This window comes from Euprymna scolopes, chromosome 41 (genome assembly GCF_053919585.1).
Source record: "Euprymna scolopes isolate OS-2025 chromosome 41, ASM5391958v1, whole genome shotgun sequence".
Taxonomy (NCBI): domain Eukaryota; kingdom Metazoa; phylum Mollusca; class Cephalopoda; order Sepiida; family Sepiolidae; genus Euprymna; species Euprymna scolopes.
The window spans coordinates 18,045,921-18,067,387 of record NC_136522.1 but is presented as its reverse complement, the minus strand read 5'-3'; the positions used below and the strand labels follow the sequence as shown (position 1 = coordinate 18,067,387).

At 37.5% G+C, this 21,467-nt stretch overlaps 1 protein-coding gene across 2 annotated transcripts in view; it reads left to right on the top strand.

Moving 5' to 3' along the window:
- Positions 1 to 21,467, top strand: part of LOC145266367 (glutamate-rich protein 6-like) — a 104,416-nt gene that overhangs the window by 8,073 nt on the left and 74,876 nt on the right. For both annotated transcript variants that reach the window (XR_013864707.1, XM_080121990.1), the window contains exons 2-4: positions 751 to 1,288; positions 10,926 to 10,956; positions 18,173 to 18,276. Coding sequence is in view for 1 of the 2 variants with exons in the window: in XM_080121990.1 (XP_079978116.1) it covers positions 919 to 1,288; positions 10,926 to 10,956; positions 18,173 to 18,276 (505 nt within the window). In the remaining variant the exon portion in view is untranslated. The remainder of the gene's footprint in view (positions 1 to 750; positions 1,289 to 10,925; positions 10,957 to 18,172; positions 18,277 to 21,467) is intronic.

The window sequence follows — 21,467 nt, the reverse complement described above, 5'->3', positions numbered from 1 at the left end:
TCGGCAGTTCTAATCTCTGGCCTATGAGATCGGTGCTCATAAATGATCTCATCAAATATCCATTAAATAAACATTCGCCCATCGCTTTTACAGTGCTTGAACAGCTTGTTTATTTACAAACAAACAGTGAGCCTCGCTTTATAGCCAATTTAAGCAGTGAGTGAGATATATTTATGCCAGTGCTCTACCCAAAAGGGGGGGGACTTAAAATAGTCATCCACATACAGTACTGCTTTGTTGTATCCCAACTCATCAGTGCGTCTAGACTAGCACCTTTCCTAACCGGAGATTGAACCTATAGCTATCGCGTTGATAGTTGGCAGTTCTGTTTCTGTTTATTTAAAAATTTCCTTTTCCGTCGTAGGACTGGAAATATTTGGCAACTCCTGTTTTTTTTTTTGTTTTGTTTTTTTTTAAAAAAAAAAAGAGAAAGAGAGTGAATAAAAGAAAACTAGTTATTAGGGGAATCAGTTTAAATTGGACAAATTGTTTAAGTTTTGCAAGTAGTCATCGCTATCCAAAGAAACAGTCCAAAAGTCAGGGTCCAGTGTTTACCTTGTAAAAATATTTTACCTGTTACTCTCGGGTATCTGTACTAGTCTCAGTCTTTTGTACAGCAAAGTATCATATGCTGATTGATAATTACTATATTTACCCACTTTCACACCTTGACCGGTTGTGTTGTGACATCTGTTTTTTAGCGGAATATAAGTTTTCAATACCTAATATTAGTTTGATTTTCTTTTTCAGATCTTTCACAAAGAGAATTGTCATTTTGATTTAAAAAAAAAAAACAGGAAGAGAAAAGATCCAAATTTCAACGCAGAAACACTTTGCCAAAGAAGAAGAGGAAACGTCTGTTAACAAACAGATTCCAAAATCAGAGGATGTTAAATACCTAAAGATGTCTTTTTCTAAATGAACGAGATGGAAGAACCAACTGAAGTATTACCAGTTTTGGGTGGAACGTCTGAGAATATTGAACCGTTTCCTCACCAATATTTAGACGCATGCGATCATGATGATGTTGACGAGACGCCGTTAAATAAATGTAAGATTTTGGATGATGGTGGTGATGATGTTTTTACGGATACTGAAAGTTCTGGGCGTGTGGAAAATGGTACAGTCAAAGAGGTTACGTTAGAGGAGAGTCCAAACGGACTGTTTAGTGATGCTGATAGTAGAGTATCACATAATTTGAACTTTATCGACAATGAAAATCGGGAATCGAAAAAGCGGGAACTACAAAAATGGATCCAAAGTGTGGAAAGGTCATCTGGATTTGGAGGTAAAAACATTTTTTTTTAAATTTTGGTTTTGTTTGGGTTCGTTTCGTTGTTTTACAGCATATCAACCCTTTTTGGGTTATTTAATGCCGAATCCAGTTATTTTGGAAAAAGGTTTTTATTCTTCGAGTTGTTTGTATCATCAATCGCTGGTTTGTAGTGTTTGGTTTGGTTTGGTTGTTTTATAGTGGACTTTATTGTTTTTGTTCCCTACCCTGCAGAACATGAATGAGTTTTGCAATGGAACGCAGCTCCCATTACTCTCATTTCTCCTAACTTGTCACTCAGTCCTCATTTTAATGAGTGATTTTTCTGAGAAAGGGAGAAGAAAAAGCTGTATTCTAGGTTGGCAGTATTTTGCGTGAACAGTCGCCAGAGTTGTCGGAAATTTTCTGTTCCTATGTCTATCCTTGTGGCCATGTCACTAGTAAGAGTGCTGGGGGTAAACGTTTTATCTGGGCTGACAGTATCCTCCTGATAGTCAGGGACCCGAACCTTGGATTAAACACTAAGGAAACTGTTCTATCAGCAGGTGCAAAGTACTGGGGCTGCTGTATTGCCATTTGGTGAATGGATTCTGGACAATGCAGTAGCTTCTGGTGGGGCTTCTCGATGCCATATTAGTAGGTAATTTTTACGGCTTTACCTTATCATGTGCTACAAAAAATATTTATTTCGTCATTTCATTTTCTCCCTTACTTTCCCTCTCTGTCCTGCTTTAAGCAAGTCTGTTGACCTATTCTACAAATCCCAATACACCATCATGAAAAGTTTCCAGAAAAAATACACGATTAAACTCAGATCTCCAATATCACTACCATGTCTCCTTCTCCAAATCAGGGTTTTACGTTCCAACCTTTCAGAGGTTGAAACCCAGGAGACTAAACCAGACCTATTATTCCTAAGCGAAACTGACATTGGGCCGACTATTTCCCTAGATGAGTTTGTAGTTAAAGGATACTCTAACTTAACTTTCAAATCTGACCCCCAAGCTCGCCATGGGTATGGAATATGTGCCTACATTAAAGATGGCTTTCCATGTGGTAGGGACATCTCCAAAAAAGATCTTAAATTACCTTATATGTGTTTCCGGGCTGCACTTGCTCACACTACTGCGTTTATATTTGCTCTCACACAGTGGAGTTACTATCGTTAAAAGCACATCTGAGAAAATTGACCACATCCTATCTGCTCATCCTTTGGCCAACATTCACGTCTGTGGAGACTTCAACCCATTCAAACAAGACAGATGATGAGGGGAGGTTCTGTCATGATTTCTCCATTGCTTATGACACCATTCAGATTGTTCACGAACCCACTCGTGTGCCCGACACTGATGGGCAGTATGCAAGTCCCTTAGACCTTTTTCTCGCAACTTGCCCTGAGTTATGTTAATCTTCCGTTCTGTCTCCACTGGGATCTTCCAACCACTCAGTTGTATCAGTTAAGATTTTTTTTTTTTTTTTTTTTTTTAATTACATTTTCACCCCAAACAAGGCACATTGCCACTTTGGTGTAGGGGGCTACTATCAGGGGAAACATCTACTGGGGTACTATGTAGGGATTAGGGCAGCGAGATGTTGGTTCACGTTGCATTTGAACTTATGCATGTCAGTACAGTTGGGGAAGCAGTGACCTGGAATGGAATTCCAAAGTCTAGCAGTTCTGGGGAAGAAACTACTGGAGTAGAAAGATCTTTTACATCTAGGGATCTCTACAGTGTGGGGGTGGGATTTTGCAGCTTGTCGGGTCTGTCGAGGGTGTTCACGTCGTGGGGGCACAAGTGCTTGCAGTTCTTCAGAGCATTCAACATTATAATACTTGTAGAAAAGGCAGAGGGATGCAACGTTTCGACGATGGGACAGAGGCTGAAGTTTAGATGCCAGTTTAGGGCCTATCAGATTTGTGACTCTCTTTTGAACCCTGTCAAGGAGTGAGAGACTAGTAGCCGATGCACCGGCCCAAATATGACAGCAATACTCCATACATGGGCGAATAGTGGCCTTATAGAGGTACAGGATACTTTCGGGTGTTAGAAGTTTTCTAGCACGGTGGAGAGAGCCCACCTTCCTTGCAGCGGCCCTGGCAATGCCCTCGATGTAATTGTTCCAACTCATGTTTCCTGTGAACGTTAGGCCAAGGAGCTTGAGAGACGTACTCTCAGATAAAGAGTCGTTGGCCATTGCTATAGGTGGTAGAGAAGGTTTCTTGTAATTATTGAATGAAACCAGTTTTGTCTTGGTGGCATTGAACGTTACCATCCATTTTTGTCTCCATTCCACTACTGATTGGAGGTCATCCTCTAGTGTTTCTGCCATTAGTTTAGATATATGTTCATTTGTTTTCCTGTCGTGCCTGCTATAGAGTGTGGTGTCATCAGCATATATACCCATCTCAGAGGCAATTTTGTCGGGGAGGTCATTTATGAATATCAGGAACAGCAGAGGTCCAAGGATAGATCCCTGGGGCACTCCCGCATTTATATCATATTGTTTAGATGTACGACCGTCAAGGAAAACCTGGATTTTTCTCTTATCTAAGAAGGATTTAATTATGTTAAGTATTCTACCAGTGATACCGTAAGATCTAATCTTCCTGAGGAGACTCTCATGCCATACCCTGTCAAAAGCCTTAGATATATCTAGAGCTACCGCTCTGCCCTCTCCCGCTTTGTCCAGTGAATGGTATATGCGTTCAGAGATTACAGTGAGGATGTCTGCCATGGAACGGGCTTGTCTAAATCCATATTGATGGTCGGTCAGAAGTTTAGCATCTGTAAGGTGCTGGACTAGAGCATGGTTAATTAAGGTCTCAAATATTTTGGCAAAAAGTGGGAGGAGGCTAATTGGGCGATAATTTAATGGGTCAGTTCTTTCGCCAGAATTCTTGAATACTGGTACTACAGAAGCAGTTTTCCAACAGCTCGGAAAGCAAGATTCATTAAGGCATTTGTTGTAGAGTTTGGAGAGAACTGGAGCTACTTCGGCTGAGCACTTTTTTAATAGCACAGCTGGGATGAGGTCGGGTCCACATGCTTTGGAAATGTCAAGGTTTTTTATGATAGCATGCACCTGAGCAGGGGTGATTATCAGATCGTCTAGCGTGGCGTCTGTCCGCATAGGAAATTGAGGTAGGGGGTGGTTTAGAGGGTCCAGTGTGGAGTTTGAGGCAAACTGACTGGCAAGCATGTTAGCCTTCTCGGTTGCTGAGCAAAGAACCTCGTGATTGTTGGTTAGTGGGGGAATTGTTGATTGCCCATTATTTACTACACTGTTGTAGATTTTCCAGAAGTCATGAGTTCCTAGTTTTTGTGCTTCGGTGCGTTTTTTAGTGGTTTCCGTAAATTCCCTCTTAGCTATCGCTATTTCTTTCTTAACGTTACTTCTAGCTTCTATGTACTTCTGTCTGTTTGAACTGGACTTATGTCGGTTAAACCTGCGGAATGCATGCTGCCTTTGAGCAATGGCAGTTGCGCAAGTCGAAGTAAACCATTGGGGAGAGTGGGGCTTGCTATAGAATTTCCGCATGGGAACATGCGCTTCGATTGCAGTTTTGAACCATTCAGTGGTCTCGGTTGCACACTGTTCAGCAGGAAGAGAAAAAATATTTCCCCATGGGGCGTCTCTGATAAGATCTCTGATAGCTTCCCAGTCAGCCTTTTTATAATATCTCGTTGTTTTGAGCACTGGCTCTTCAGTTTTGGGTCTAGAGTTTAGGGCGATTTCAACCATTATCACCGCATGATCAGCGTTCCCAAGTGGGCTGTCGGCTTTCGTTACACAATCATCAGGAACTGTGGTCAAAAACAGATCTAATAGTGATGCGTGTTGTTCTTCCTGATCAGGGAAGCGGGTTGGAAAAGTAACAATTTGCGATAGGGAGTGAGATACAGAGAAGCTATGAGTTGCGCTGCCTGCTGCATCTGTGTAAGTAGAGAATCCAAGCCAGTTTTTGTGATGGACATTAAAGTCGCGAAATACATGTACTTGGGCGCTAGTGTCGAAGGAGAGTGCTGTGTCTATGCTGTCAGATACTTTGTTTATTATGGTGCAGTCTTGGGTCGAGGGAGAGCGGTAGAGAAAGTAAAAGTAGCTAATGTTGTGTTGCATGATTAGTCTAAAGCACATAAAGGCTTGATCATCCGTTTCTAGATTTGTTTCTCTAGTCAAGGGAAGGGTATTACGAATGTAAACTCCAAGTCCGTGCATATGTCTGTCAGAGTCCTTACGGCAGAGTGGGAGATATCCAGGCATGTTAAAGTAGTTAGAGGGGATGGTGGAGTGTAGGTTAGTCTCACTTAGTGCTAAGATATCCGGGGTATTTGTTAGGAGAAATGCTTCAACATCAGCTAAATTAGTTCTAAGCCCACGGATATTTGTGAATGCAAGCCTCAAGGGAGGAGGCAAGTTGGATTTGTTTGACCCTAAGCCTGGTTTAAGCTTATTTTTAGATTGTACTGTCATCATGTGTTTTAACGAGTTTCAGTTGGGTTAGGGGAAGCCGAACAGGAGGTTATGCAGAATATCACACATGCATCACAAGTAGACCATCAGCTGACCCTCCATCAACTAGGACTATGGCCTCAGGAAAGCCCACCGGGGATGAGTGCAGGGTCCCTTTCCATGTGCGCCATGGCACTGCAAACATCCCGATATTATTCAACTGTTGATGGAAACAGCAGCCAGTAACTGTCAATCCGGTACCCTCAACCCATCAGAGGAAGGTCAACCCAATCTAATTGCTCAGGCATATGTGGTACTCAAGCATTCTCAAGTGCCCAGCTTTAGGGGTGGGGTGTGTCGGGAGTGGGGAAACGGCGTTCATTGCCCTAGACAAGAAACAAGATCTACCACTGGGTGTTTCTGTCGAATCACTGTGATAGTATCTCTGCGCCTGACTAATAGGCAAAGAAGGAGTATGGAAGCCAGGCGATAGGCAGGACCTATCTACTCCTTAAGTATTTTAGGTTTGCAAACCGGTAATTTGTTTGAGTCACCAGCTCTAGGAAGGTTGTCATCCAAGACTGAAGAGGCCTCCCTCCTCTTTGGTTTAGTTTCAGAGTTTTCCTTCTCCTAGACGGATGATCTGGAAAGATCTACTGGGTCCGTCACCACTGAGAGGGTTTGCTCCGCGCCTGGGTTCTAATCCAGGTATTTCTGCGACCCCGCGTGGTTAGTTAATGTTATTGGGTTAGTTTGTAGAGGTTATATCTGCTAAATAGTTACACTCCTCAAAGTGGATTAGGGACATTGTTATTTCATTGTTACTGGATAAAGGGGTTGAGTAGAGCTCATGCAGTGTAAGCAACTATTATTGTAAGGAGGCTTGTTAGGAGGAGATAATGTGGTTTGAGGCTTTCTCTTTTGTATATATATATTTTTTATTTTTTCCTTTTATTTTTTTATTTATTTTTTTTTTATTCATGTGAGCTTGGGTCTAGTATAATATTAGAGTGTGAGTAGGTGTTAAGAATTGAACTACGAGTTGTGCCCAAACTATATTTTAGATGATAGCAGGGCATGAGATGCGAGTGCAATATAGTACGGGTAAAACAGTAAGTTTTGAGTCATGTGTAATTTGGTAAATAGATATATGGGCTGGTTTTAGTAGGTAACCTGGTTAAAAAAGGGCATTACTATGCTTCCATTTCCATTGTTACTGGGAGAGGGTATAGGTAAAAATTCGTGCAGTGGAAGCAGCTAAATTTGCTACAGTATTGGATTGAGAGAGACGAGTTAATGTATGGTTAGATATAGTTTTGTAAGTTTAGGAATGGATGATTAGATATGGTTTAGTAGGTTTAGGATTAGGATAAAGTGTTAGGGTATGATTTACTTGTTATTAGAAATTCTGATTTGGATAAAAACAAAATGCAATAAGTCCTCACACATATCTCTCTATCATACGGTATATCGATACACTATGGCTGATTGAGATAGCTTCCGTACATTTATATCAGATCTACCTCTGCATTTCATGTTTAAAAAGTGTGTCTTCCATAGTATCAGACCTGACGAAATGGTTAATTATAGGTATAGACTGTTTCATTCCTGTGAAAAAATTCCAGCAAAAACCTAATAGCCAACCGTGGTTCTCTCCAGAATGTGCTACTGCCATTGCGGACAGAAATCACTTTTTCCATTGCTTCCAACATAATAAATGTACTTAGATTAAAGGCATTTTCAGGACTGCCAGCAACCACTGTTAAAGAGTAATACAGAATGCAAGAGAGTTGTATGCTCAGTCCATTAAGTCCAAAGTAGCTGAGCAGTGGCTTAGTTCCCACCAGTTTTGGCAAATAGTGAACAGAATCCTGAACAGAAGTGTGTGTGCTCTATCCCAGCTATCATCAATGGACCTGAGGTCATCACGTCAGCATCAGATAAAGCCAAACTCTTTGCCAAGAACTTTGCAGCTAATTCTACACTATGCAACCAAGGCCACCAACCCCCAGTATTTCCTATTGTGTTTGAAAACACTCTATGCAACATACAAATATCTTTGCGTGATGTTGCCAAGCTAATCAAAGACCTTGATTCCAGTAAAGCAACTGGCCCTGACGGCATTCTTATTATAGTGCTAAAAAGTTTCAATCAGAACTAGCTCCCATACTTACAAAGCTGTTTAAGCGTTGTCTTAAGAAGAATTGCTTCTCAACACCCTGGAAAACCTTGTCAATATGTATTTAACAATTCAGGTGATCGGTCATGTCCCTCTCAGTACAGACCTATTTTCTATATCTTTAACATTGTATTATGTTCTTACTTGTGGCAGTATAGTCAGATGGAAGTTCCATATCCGATGATATTTCAGGAAAATTTACCTTCCTCAGATATGTGTTCGACTTTAGTTCAAACATGAATTTAGAAGTTATTGTAAATGTGAAGAGTTTTTTTAGAAATTAAATGGACTTGAAGTAGAGTTCATTTTATTTTAAAATCTGTTATTATTTTTTAAACTTAATAATGCAGGGCCTATGTTAATATTGAATATTATTTTAGTTTTTTTTTTTTTTACACATAAGTTAATCATTAGATTAGTTGCATTGAAAGAGAAAGCTACTGAGTGCATGTATTGGGGGAAAGAGACAGGGAATCACTTTTTGATGGCACAAAGTCATTTGACTACCCTACCCACAATCGTTCAAAGTCTTAGCTTTAATGTCAAAATTAACATTTTCAGGTTTAAGAGAGAACTAAGAGGGGAAAAGGAAGGTAAGACAAGGCAGAAAGAGAAAAAAAGAAAAGAATTGTACAAGAGAGAATGAGAATGCTAAAGAGAAATAAAATCCAGTCAAATAGCAAAAAAGTAAGGAGGTAAGGCCCTAGCAATTTGGCAGAAAAGTGAATTTCCAACTAAAGCAAATTAAGATGTAATGGTATAATGAGCTATATATAAATTACCTGTAGCATTATTTAAATGACCTGTAGTGTTATAAAAGATGCTGAAAGTGCTCTCTGTTGACATCTATGCATTTCTGGATACGTTTGCAGATACTGCTTGTAGATCTTCTCTAGTGATTTTCCTGATAGCGTTGGTAATGTTCTCCTTTAGTTGGTCGAGATCGTAAGGATTATTTGCATAAACATTTTGTTTTAAAGTCCCCCAAAGATAAAAATCACACGATGACAAGTCCAGGGAATGTGGTGGTCATAACACTTTGCTTATTGTTCTCTCTTCCATAAACATGTCATGAACTCGTGTCAGTGATCTGCGAGATGTGTGGCATGTAGCGCCATCTTGTTGGGAAAAGAATTTCATTTTGTCTTGTGGTGTCAGTTGGTCGATAAGAGAAAGATTAGAGAGATCAATCTACTTTTTAGTGGGCCACCCTGTAGTATTTCTTTTTTGTGGACTGGATTCCAAAGAATCTACCTTGTCTGGTTGAGTATCTAGCTTCATGATGTTACTTGTAGTAACATCACTTGGAGAAGGTGCATCATTCCTCGTAAAAGCCGGTGTGGGTTAGCCATAGCGAGGAGGCCTTATTTGAGCCGTGAATACAAAATGTGATTTTAAATATTTAGTCAGAGTTTACTTGTAGTGAAACGTATCCGCATGCTAGGTTGTTCGTACAAACCCCTGTGCAGAGAGACCTTAATCATGTGAGGATAGTGTCTAGTAGGCATTGAAGTTCTCTCCAGAAGTCTCTTTTGATTGTTAGCATATGTGATGAACTCTAAAAGGAGTGTTAGATATTTGCTGGGCAATGCCAAAAGATGTGCTGGTTGAAGGTTATTATTATGATCGTTATTAATATTTGCAAAAGTAGAATGACAAAAAGAATATATATTATTTTAATTGGAATTCATTATAGAGATGAGTATTATTTATATTTATTTATTGCGGACTATTATCCTCATCTTTATTAGTTGTTGTTTTACGACGTTTCAGCCAACTATTCCTCTGGCATTCGTCAGGTGGTACCCGCAACGGATAGGAACTTTGAATCTCCTAACTGCATTCTCAGCAATCACTGTTATCTGTAGTTGTTGTTGTCTCATTACGTTTTTGGCCAAGTAAGCCTCTGGCCGGCTTTGGGTAGGATTGAAACCGAAGGGGCCCATGGCGCAGTTGATAGAGACAATGAATCTCTATGATTCCAGATGAGAATTGTCTGAAGATAGCAGTTTCAATCCTACCCAAAGTCGGCCAGAGGCTTACTTGGCCAAAAATATGGTGAGATGACAACAACTACGGATGGCAGTAATTGCTGAAAATGCAGTTAGAAGATTCAAAGTTCCTATCCGTTGCGGGTACCACCTGATGAAGGCCAGAGGAATAGTTGGCCAAAACGTTGTGAAACAACAACTAATAAAGACGAGGATAATAGTCCGCAATAAATAAATTAATGTGAAAAAGAATGTTATAGCAAAATAAATATTTACAGATAAATTTATTTACGTTATAATGTTTTAATAGAAAGAAATGTTAGTCTTCATCGCCAGCACAAATAAAAATGTTAACTTGGTGAAAAAGAATGTTATAACATAAACGAAATGACGTCACAAGATAGCTTAAAAATACACATATCAGTTAGTGAAGAATTGGGAGTCAGAGATAGAGCAGACCCAGTCGGTAGTAAGAGGGAGAAAGGCGGTCCATAGACAATAATGGTTCCGAGTAAGAGAAAATGTTAATAGTAAGAATCTAGGACCAGCGTTGTAGCTTTCCAATAGGGGAAACATATGAAATAAAGCTGCTGTAAATACCACTAAGGCTTTGAATTGTATGAATCTTCATTTGCAGATTTTCTGAGTCAATCAAGATCAACCCAGATGGATAAGGTATGTTTCTCCATTACCGATGTAAAACCCCAGAGACTGTTATTTGTCCTTTAATGTTATAGTTGTTATATGTCCTGTTTAGACAACACTAGACGATCAGATATATCTAACGATAAATATATCGCTGCGTAAATAATATACACTCGTTTATATATACAACTCCCTCACAATATTACAGGAGGAGGTAATGCCTAGGATGATGATCTCATAGCGTTATGGAGTAAGTTGATCAACCTATTCTGCAAATAAATGAACTTACCCAGACTCAATAAGTTGAGCTGAGTTTGTGTGTATCATATTGCTTTGTTTGTTTTCATATTTGTAATTATTGATCGTCTTTTGAATTTTTCAGAAAATTGTGAGCTGACGATGGACGGAAATCTGTAAGTAGATTCTTAATAGCTCCTATTTACAATGCTTCCCCACGGGACAGAGTTTGACACCAGGGTCATTTTTTAACGTGGAGAAAAGGAATAAAAACAAAAATTGTCTCAGTCGTGAAGGATTTTCCTTCCACTGAGAGACAACAAGAAATTGAAGTGCAGCATCTGAAGAACAGATACTATACTTTGATCTTGGCCCGAAATAAATTATTAATAGTTGCTAACCATAATAACTGTACTATAAAGTAAAAATTCTTTTTTTTTACTTTTTATAATGTGTTTTTCAAGTAAAGTATAGATATATGATCTTGATGTGTTATTCGGAGTCTTCGAACTACGGTTCTCATCTTGAGAGTCATTTGCACGATGTTTCGGTTGATGTAACCTCCGACCTTCTCCAGGTATATCTTGTAATTGCTTAGCTCCACCCACCCACCTCCAAAATATTCAAATTACTTTAACATTTTTTAGAGACTTTCTATATTAATCTACAATAATTTTTTAAAAGTTAGACCCAAATAGTAATTGAGTTGACAAACCAAACTTTGCTTTTGACTAGACAATTTTCTTTTGTTATTGTTGTACCGTGTTATTGACAACTAGCGGGGGTACCCGGCGTTGCCCGAGTGTTTGTTTCCGGGACGGGGGGGGGGGGTGAGTTTTAAAAAAATGTTATGGTAGGTAAGTAGGAAGGATCAAACCCGGAGTCATGAGTAAAAGTAGGAAAATAAAGTGTGAAAAAAACAAAAAAAACATCTGCAACGTTAACAGTTCGGCCATCAAGAAAAGTCCATTCCAGTTGTTTAGGAAAAAAAAAAAAACGACTACGGTAGGTCGGCGCGAACGTGAAAATATAATGTGAATTGTCCAGCACGCTAACCACTACGCCACAGAGTACTGCAGCTTAGTTTAGTGATTTTAAATAACTTCACATGAAAGAACTACGAAGCCAAACCGGTGTTCTCTTCTCAACTGTTCCTTGTGAACGATCCCCAAACGGTGTTAAGTGGTGGCAGGGGGAGGAGGAATTTATTAGAGAGAAAATATTTTACCACTTCCATTGATCTTAACCGATTTTGGCCGTGACTTCTCAGTAGAAAAAGTATAGAAATCTAAGATTATCGAGGAATTTGAGAAATAATAAGCCTATAACACACCTCAGATATTGTTCTGCCGTTTGTGCATATTATATTTGCATGAAATATCTTGATTTTTAATCCTATTAATGTCAAAATCAGACGGGAAAAAATGAGTTCATTTTATTTATATAGAGATGAAAATAATGTACAAGACTACAATTTACTTTAAAAATGACTTTGTTCAACCCAAGGTCCTGGATGTGACCTTAAACTATATCCGATGGTGAGGCCCCAGCTTGCGGGCTTTGTGGAGTGTGGAGCCACCTTTTAATTGCCATTGCTCCCAGGTCCACTTTGACCCGGAGTGGTAGTACCTGTTAGGGTTCCAACTATGGGTTAAATAGAAAATGACTTTAAAAAAATATATCTTCTATTAAGTTTTCTTCAAAATCACTGGATTTGGCATTAAATAACCTGAAAAGGGTTGATGTGCCGTAAAACAACCAACCAACCTATGTTCAACCCAAATGACTGTTAATATGAAACATTTTTAAATAATCATCTAAAAATCTTAACATAATCAAAAGGGATCAAATCATTTTTAATTGAAAAATATAATAGTTTTAAAAGAGGGGAAAAGAAAGGTAAGACAGGATGTATCATTTTTAAAATTTTCTTTTTACAAAGGAGTCACCACTTATCAAGGCCTGAAGGACACTCGAGGATAAGGGTTAATGAGTGTACAATTTGAAGACGATTGTATTGTAGTCAGTTGGAAAGCAGGAAAACAGAACAGAGTTCCACAGGTGTGCAGTTCTAAGAAAGAAGCTTTGTTCATGGAATCTACGTTTAGGTTTAGGCACAGATAAAGAGTAGAGGGAATTAGTGATAGTGGTTTCAACTAGACGAGTGTTTTTCATGAAAGTCAGGCCAGAGGGGGGGGCATAGATTGGAGCTCAGACGAGCATTTTCCATGAAAATAACAATAAAGCAGAGATAGGTTCGCAACACCTTTTCTGTGAAAAAGAGGTTGTAGGGAAGAGAAAAGAGCATCCCCCACTAGGCTACAAAATCTATTTTGAACTCTGTCAAGGTAGGATAAGTTGCTTCTAGTAGCTCCTGTCCATATGTGGCAACAGTACTCCATCCTTGGACGTACTGACTCTTATATAGGTAGAGAATTGCATTAGCAGTGAGATATCTACTGGAGCGGTTGAATATTCCTGTAATATGCAATGCCATGTTTGAATTGATTGCTATTGGTGGCGAAGGAATGTGTACCATACATCTGATCGGTGTCTCTTGTCTGTCTATCCTGTTGATCCAAAACCATCCGTTTTTATTGCCATTAATAAATCGGAATTCCCATTGTTCTTTTGTTAAGGATTGACGTCAAAGGTCAAGGTCTGGGAAATATTTGGTATAAATATCTGGTATTTTCCGGCATTGTCCGACTCACAAGAACCGGAATTGCCTGGTGTAATCCAACAGTTGCACTAGTTAGTTACGGATTTTATTGCATGTAGGTATTTACTAAAAAAACTGGAATAGCCATCATAGAAATAATCAAGGGTTTATTGCTGTAAGTTCACAAGGCAATAAGTAGCTAAACTTTGCGTAACTGGCTTGTAATGTATACGGGAAACGGCCCAGCTGTACTTGTACTACTGTTATATACTCCTGTAACATTTTCAAACATTACACAAACAGTTTGCATAAGGTCGCTTTCAACAAATGTGTAGTGTGTACATGTGTGTTTTTGCCAGTGATCGATCAAGAAAACAAAGCGATATAACACACATGTTGCTGGTTTTATTTTCTCAATCATTGGTTTTCCAGATGTGGGGCGTGACCCCCCCCCCACACACACACACTCCCCAGTGTTCTGTTCTCCTTTTTAACTCAAAACGAATTTACTCATCAGTGCAAAAAATGGAGACCTGCAGAATTTTCAAATGTTTTATGATGAAGAGAAAGTTTCTTTATTGTTATAGTACCACAGGTAATATTATGCATTGCTTTTTGGTCGTTCAAATGGAATCATGATGGATAATGGTCTACAGTACCTTGGACAGGCTTGCTGAAAATTTCATCGAATCCTGGGGCATCAGGCATGTCACAAGCTCTCTTAACTATGCCAGAAGCAATGAGTTCGTAAAGAGACATCTGAGATGTGAGACATATCAAATCAACGATAAAAATGCAAAAGGGAGAGAACTGGCATCCAGTTTGCTCCGCTATAGGTTAGAGCAACACCAATAGACAGCAAACTACCATCACCAGCTGAAATACCGGATACTGGATTTTTTGTTGGGAGTTTACTCTCTTACCCTTTGCCTTTCCCAAGGCATTCACAAGACAACTGAATACAATAACTGCAAAAACAGGATCAATACCCAATCATCTCTATGTATGCATAAAATGTGAGGTGGCCCACTTAAAAGTAGCCCAACCTAATGTAATCTTACTCTAATAATTTTTTTTCTTTCAGATTAAGCGGCCCACTTAAAAGTAGATCGATCCTCTAATCTTTCTCTTAACGACCAACTGACACCACAAGAAAAAATGAAATTCTTTTCCCAACAAGATGGTGCTACATGCCACCCATCTCACAGATCACTGACACGAGTTCATGACATGTTTACGGAAGAGAGAACAATAAGCAAAGGATTTATGACCACCACATTCCCTGGACTTGTCATCATGTGATTTTTATCTTTGGGGGACTTTAAAACAAAATGTTTATGCAAATAATCCTCACGATCTCGACCAACTAAGAGAGAACATTACCAACGCTACCAGGAAAATCACCGAAGAAGATCTACAGGCGTTATCTGCAAATGTTGTTAAACGTGCCCAGAAACGCACAGATGTCAACGGGGAGCACTTCCAGCATCTTTTATAAAACTACAAGTAATTTAAACAATAAAAGAATGTTCCTTCTCTCTACTACATTTTCTGGGCTACTTTTAAGTGGGCCACCTTGTATAATAAAATAAATATATAAATAATATAAAAATATACATAAAAAAAACAAACCAGGAGCTAATTTGACTAACCAACTGGTGACAAACATTAGGCAGGTGGGTAGAGGCAACTTCAAAGGGAAAATGTTGCCTCAGTCAACAATCTAGTTCATGTGTAACTTCATGTGTACGTACCTAAGTAAAAAAATTTTTTTTTTTAACTTTTTATAATGTGTTTTTCAAGTATAGTGTAGATATATTATTTTGATGTGTTATTCGGAGTCTTCGAACCACAGTTCTCATCTTGAGAGTCATTTGCACGATGTTTCGGTTGATGTAACCTCCGACCTTCTCCAGGTATATCTTGTAATTGCTTAGCTCCACCCACCTCGAAAATATTCAAATTACTTTAATATTTTTTAGAGACTTTCTATATTAATCTACAATAATTTTTCTAAAAGTTAGACCTAAATAGTAATTAAGCGGACAAACCAAACTTTGCTTTTGACTAGCCAATTTTCTTTTGTTATTGTTATACCGTGTTATTGACAATAAAATAAGGTACTAGACTATAATTTACTTTAAAAATGACTTTGTCCAACCCAAACGATTGTTAATATGGAACATTTTTAAATAATCATCTAAAAAGCTTAGCATAATCAAAAGTGATCAAATCATTTATCTTACTGCATGTGTACCTACCTAAGTATATATGCTTACAATTGTTTGTACTTGTATGCAGCCTTTGAGACTTTACATGACCGGTCGCCACAGTCGATTGAAAATTTCTTGGTGTGACTAAAAGTCGTAAATCACTCGCCCGCCAGTAGATAAAATTTCTTTAAATAAAGAAACGGGGGGGGGGAGACTCATTTATTTTACGACCCTCAAATATGCGATGACTTAGAATGGTCTATATCTCATCATTTGTGAATTCTTTCATCTCTAACTGTGTGTTGGAATATCATATTAAAAAAAGAGTGGTCACGCTAAAGGTCAACAAGAGGTCAAATTTACACATTCAGCGTGTAGTCAAAATGTCGCCTTCATTTAGCTCTTTGATTTTGAAATTCATTTTGAAAAAAAATTCTTTAATGCTACAACTACATACACTTCATGCTTATAAAAGTAAAGACGGACATTTGAACGAGGAAAAAAACGCACCATTCCGTCAAGCATCCGGAGAAATTATTCTTATTTCTATGGAACAATAATATGAATGATGCTATATAAAAAAACTGGTGTTGTATTTTAACGTTTTGTTGAATATTTACTGAAATGTTTGTAGTAATAAAATAGTTGATTTACAAGAGTTAAGCAAATATTTTCTTGTTAGATTATACGCACAGTAATTTCTTGAATTTTTGTAAAATTATTTACTATTATTGACTGAAACAAAGATATAAAGTCGGACGAGTAAAAATATTTTGGGGCGAATAAATTTTCCCTCACTCTCGACCAGCGGTCGAGTGATTTTTTTTTTTTTCTTTCAAATCTCAAAGGCTGCTCCTATGTATGTGTACGTACTTCGTTTGTGTGTGTGGATCATTTGTGGTATAATTTCAAATAATACTTTCAATGATACACATCATAATTTCATCCATTCCACGTTTGTTGATTTTTTTTTTTTTATTTTGAAGTATAATGACGTTCCTTGAGGAAAACTAATTTTTGTTGGACTTTTTTTTGTAAATTTTAGATTTTCTTTTGTTTTTATAATTTTACAATGTTCATTTTCATTATATTTTTTTTAATAATGAAGTTGGCAGGGGCCTGCATATGTAATTTTCCTTATATTTCATTAACAACCATCGTCCAGCCCACGATCCATCATAATATCACAATAACAACACAAGAGTCAAAGTGCTCCTTCACTGGAACCCTGACTTTTTCAATCCCACTTTCCAACACTAGTATTGTTGTATTGCCATCAAATCGACGTATTGTTGTGTTCTTATTTAGCAACATATGTTGTGTTGTCATTATCTTACAACATGTGTTGTCATTATCTAACAACATATGTTGTGTTGTCATTATCTTACAACATGTGTTGTCATTATCTAACAACATATGTTGTGTTGTCATTATCTTACAACATGTGTTGTCATTATCTAACAACATATGTTGTGTTGTCATTATCTAACAACATATGTTGTGTTGTCATTATCTAACAACATGTGTTGTGTTGTCATTATCTAACAACATGTGTTGTGTTGTCATTATCTAACAACATATGTTGTGTTGTCATTATCTTACAACATGTGTTGTCATTATCTAACAACATATGTTGTGTTGTCATTATCTAACAACATGTGTTGTGTTGTCATTATCTATACATATTTTTATATATATTCTTAACTAATGGGCCATGTATATATATATATATGTATCTATGTATATGTACATTGTGTATGTATATAATCGATTATTGTCCTCAGATTCCTTAATGCCTATTTACTTAACGGCCCGTGACTCCTCTAGTGTTGTAGGCGAATGCGTGTCAAGCATATAATATGCATACAAATGATGACATACCTGTCTGCTGCTGACCACAACTGGGGGATTCGCCAAATGTCCTTGGGGGAGCCGGAACCTGCTGTAGCGAAGACGCTTCAAGACATTGATTCAAGACGATGTGTGTTTTTATATATTTTTATTCACTCGCAGGAATCCCATCAGCAGAAATGGACTGACCGACGATCTTTGGCTTGTGGGCTCTCTATTTGATACTGTCACCTCCCCTGTGGGGAGACCCTCTTAACCCATCTTGCTTGTTTATTGTCTCGGCTCCAACTCAACTAAGCCTAACTCAGCTTACTCAAATCGAAGTACCTGACATGTCATGTCCGGTTCCCGCTTCATACTTCCGGTGCAACTGATCGGTCAACAAAGTTTGATACTTGTCAAAACATATCACAATTCAAATTCTCTGTTGTTTACCCTGCTAGATAGATAGATAATTATATAGACAGATAGACAGACAGATAGATAGATAACTGCTTGTACCTGGCTATTATCTAACAGTATAACAATTCTTGCAGTGACAGATAATTAAATACCTACCCACTTATCTTGTTCCTTCAAATGCCTTTCCCATATCCATTGATCCATTGTTGACAAACACTCCCGCGGGAATCAATCAGGCTTTTCTTCTTTTTTATTCATTTATAGGCCAACAGATACACTAGATGCAAAAGGTCTCCATCAAAATGGAATGGTGGTAGAAACACAGACAGACTGGGAATGGGTAAAAAATGCTCTTATCCAACAAAAAGGTAAAGTTTCATTGATCCAACCACTTTGCCAAGGCATATTAATTTGCTGCGGAATAGTTACTGGTGTGCCGCAAAGAGATAATAACTAGAAGACATTTAATTTCATTTTGTTTAATAAAGACATTTAATTTCTTAATCATGATGACATCGCTCAATTCAAAATGGCCGAATTTCTGGATCCAAACGTTTAATTGGTAACTTTTGATTATGTGACTATTTTTGATCGAGTTTTAAAAAATTCCCTCGTTTCGAGTGTTTGGTTGTCTTTTTCGTATAAACAAATATATATATGCATACATAAATATATATATATATATATATATATAGAAAGAGGTTTGTGTTTACTATAACCTTTTTATGGAAATATTTTGCAAGTATAAATCATATAGAATATCTGCATGAATATAATTGCACGTAATAGTTAACTAAAGATGATCATCCCATAAGAAAACCGATAAAACTAATAGGGAATTAATTAAAATGAATGTTTGAAAGAATATGCAAATTAGCTAGATCTTTTGCAGATGAATGCAATACCACAACCCATATATAACAAAGTTGTATTTTCTTTTTAAATAAATAGAAAAAGAGGTTTTTAATATAAATATCAATACACTTTAAAAAATATAATTATTGGAGAATAGACTATTAAAGAACTATCTAGAATTTTCCTTATAGCTGCAAGATATGTCCAAATTGAACATTTCTTGTTCAATAATTTTTTTAATTTTTTATTTTTAATGCCAAATTTTCAGAAAATAACTAAAGACGATTTGAATAGTTTGGACTTCTGTTCTCATCTTGAGTATTATTCTCACGTTTCGGTCGATGTAACCTCCGACCTTCTTCTTTGACAATAGCTCTTATTCGTGAATGGTGAAAAGAATGTTTTTGTTCTTTTTTCAACAAGTAATAAATAAAATTCAAAATGTACAAAATAGAGCATTTAGTCATTTCCATTCTTTGTAATAATCCAGGTCCATACTGATTTGATATCACGAAAAAACATGACCTTGTTAACAGGAGAGAAAGTATTATTCTCACGACGTTTCGGTCAATGTAACCTCCGACCATCTTCAAGTGTATCTTGTTGAACTCAGGAATTTTTCTGTTGAATTCTGGAATGTTTTTGTCAAACTTGGGAATCTGCGCAGAATTTCGGACGGAACCCATTATTTAATCCACAGCAGTAGCATTATCTCATTCTGTCAGCCATGACTGGGTAGAAATCCTAAGTACTTCGCAAATGTATTTTGAATGTTGCCTGTACTGAGGATTGAACCTTCATACTCCACCAGAGTTTAATTTACAAATGAGTTTTACCAAGTACTTTATCCATTATGCTATGAGTCCTAGCAGACAATTCTCATCTCCAAAATTCAGAAACATCCTAATGATAATTTGTGCTATTTGTATTATTCAGACTATTGTTCTTATCATCTTGAGTGTTATCTCAAAATTTTGGTCGATGCAATCGTCAATGTTCTTCAGGTGTAACCTGCCAAACTTTGGAATTTTTCTGTATGAAATTTTGAATAGAACCATTTATTTAACTCATAGGGATAGCATGCTCTCATTTAATCAACCAATAACAGGTAGAAGTCTTAAGTAATTTGCAATCATATCCATAGTATCGGCCACACTTAGTTCCACTTTGAACTGAATTTTATTTAGTATAGTAGTGTATCCGTTACGCCACAAATTATATATATATATATATATATATATATATATATATATATATATATATATATATATATATATAAACTTTATTAGCAGTTTGCCATTTCCGGTCCTGGATATGACCTTAAACTATATCCGATGGTGAGGCCCCAGCTTGCGGCTTTTGGGAGTGTGGAGCCACCCTTTAATTGCCATTGCTCCCAGGTCCACTCTGACCTGGAGTGGTAGTACCTGTTAGGGTCCCAATTATGGGTTAAATAGAAACCGACTTAAAAAACAAATATACTCTATTAAAATATTGTTCTTCAAAATCACTGGATTTGGCATTAAATAACTCAAAAGGGTTGCTATGCTGTAAAACAAAAACAACCAATCAACTGCCTTTTCCTTAATCAGCTTGAATTGTTTGTACATCTGTTTATCTAATCAAAGCTTTATTTAATATGTCCGCACCATCACATGTTCTTACAATGCAAAGCTGAATTACGCCTTAATAGCAGGAAGTCTGTTCAATCAATCAATCAATCAATAAGGGTTTTATCACTCAATAAGGAGCCCCTCCCTGCACTTTCGCCATCTATATCTGTCCCGAGCTATTCACTGCCATATGGGACCCATGTGTTGTATCAGGTCATCCCTCTACCTCATTCTTGGTCTTCCCTTTGGTCTCTAATGTTCATGAGATGTCCATTCTGTTGTCCCGATGGACCATCTATTATGTTGTCTGGCTACGTGCCCTGCCCATTTGTGTTTGGATGTCTTGATGGTAGTATTGATGTCAACAACTCTTGTTTGTTGGCGGATCCAGATGTTTGTCTTTCTGTCCTATAGAGTGATGCCCAACATTATCCTCTCCATCTTCCTTTGTGCCACTGGTAAGATTTCACTTTATCGAGATGTCAAGGCTCATGTTTCACTAATGTAGATCGTCACAGGTAGTATATATTCATTGAAGATTTTCCTTTTGATTGCCATACTTGCTTTTCGGCTTCTCATGATATTATCCACTTTCCCAAAAGCTACCTATCCCAGTATCATCCTTCTCTTTATCTCAGGGAGGAGATCTCTATCTTTCATAGTTTTCTTTCTACCTCTGTTATCAAGATGCATACCACAAATTGAGCTAACCCTAACCCTGTCATTTCTCTGCAGAAAGACCAAATTAATGGGAGCCCAGCATTCACTCGCATGTAACATGGCACTATGGACATAGTACTTGTAAACTTGACACCGACTGCCTGTCAAAAATTTGCAGAAGGTAATTTGAAAATTTTAAAAAATCAAATAATATTATATACATTTTTATTAAATATATATTTTTTTCCTGTGACTTTTGGTGTAAAACATCTTTTTCAAAGAAGACTTTTTCTCTTTAGTTTGCTAGTGGCATTAACCCCGAAGAGTTGTTTCTTTGTGGAGAGAAAAAGTATACGTCTGACGTTCTTGATGGCTGTGGTAAAGTCTGAAATTGACGTATTTGCATGGTTGGCAATCATCGATAATATCGG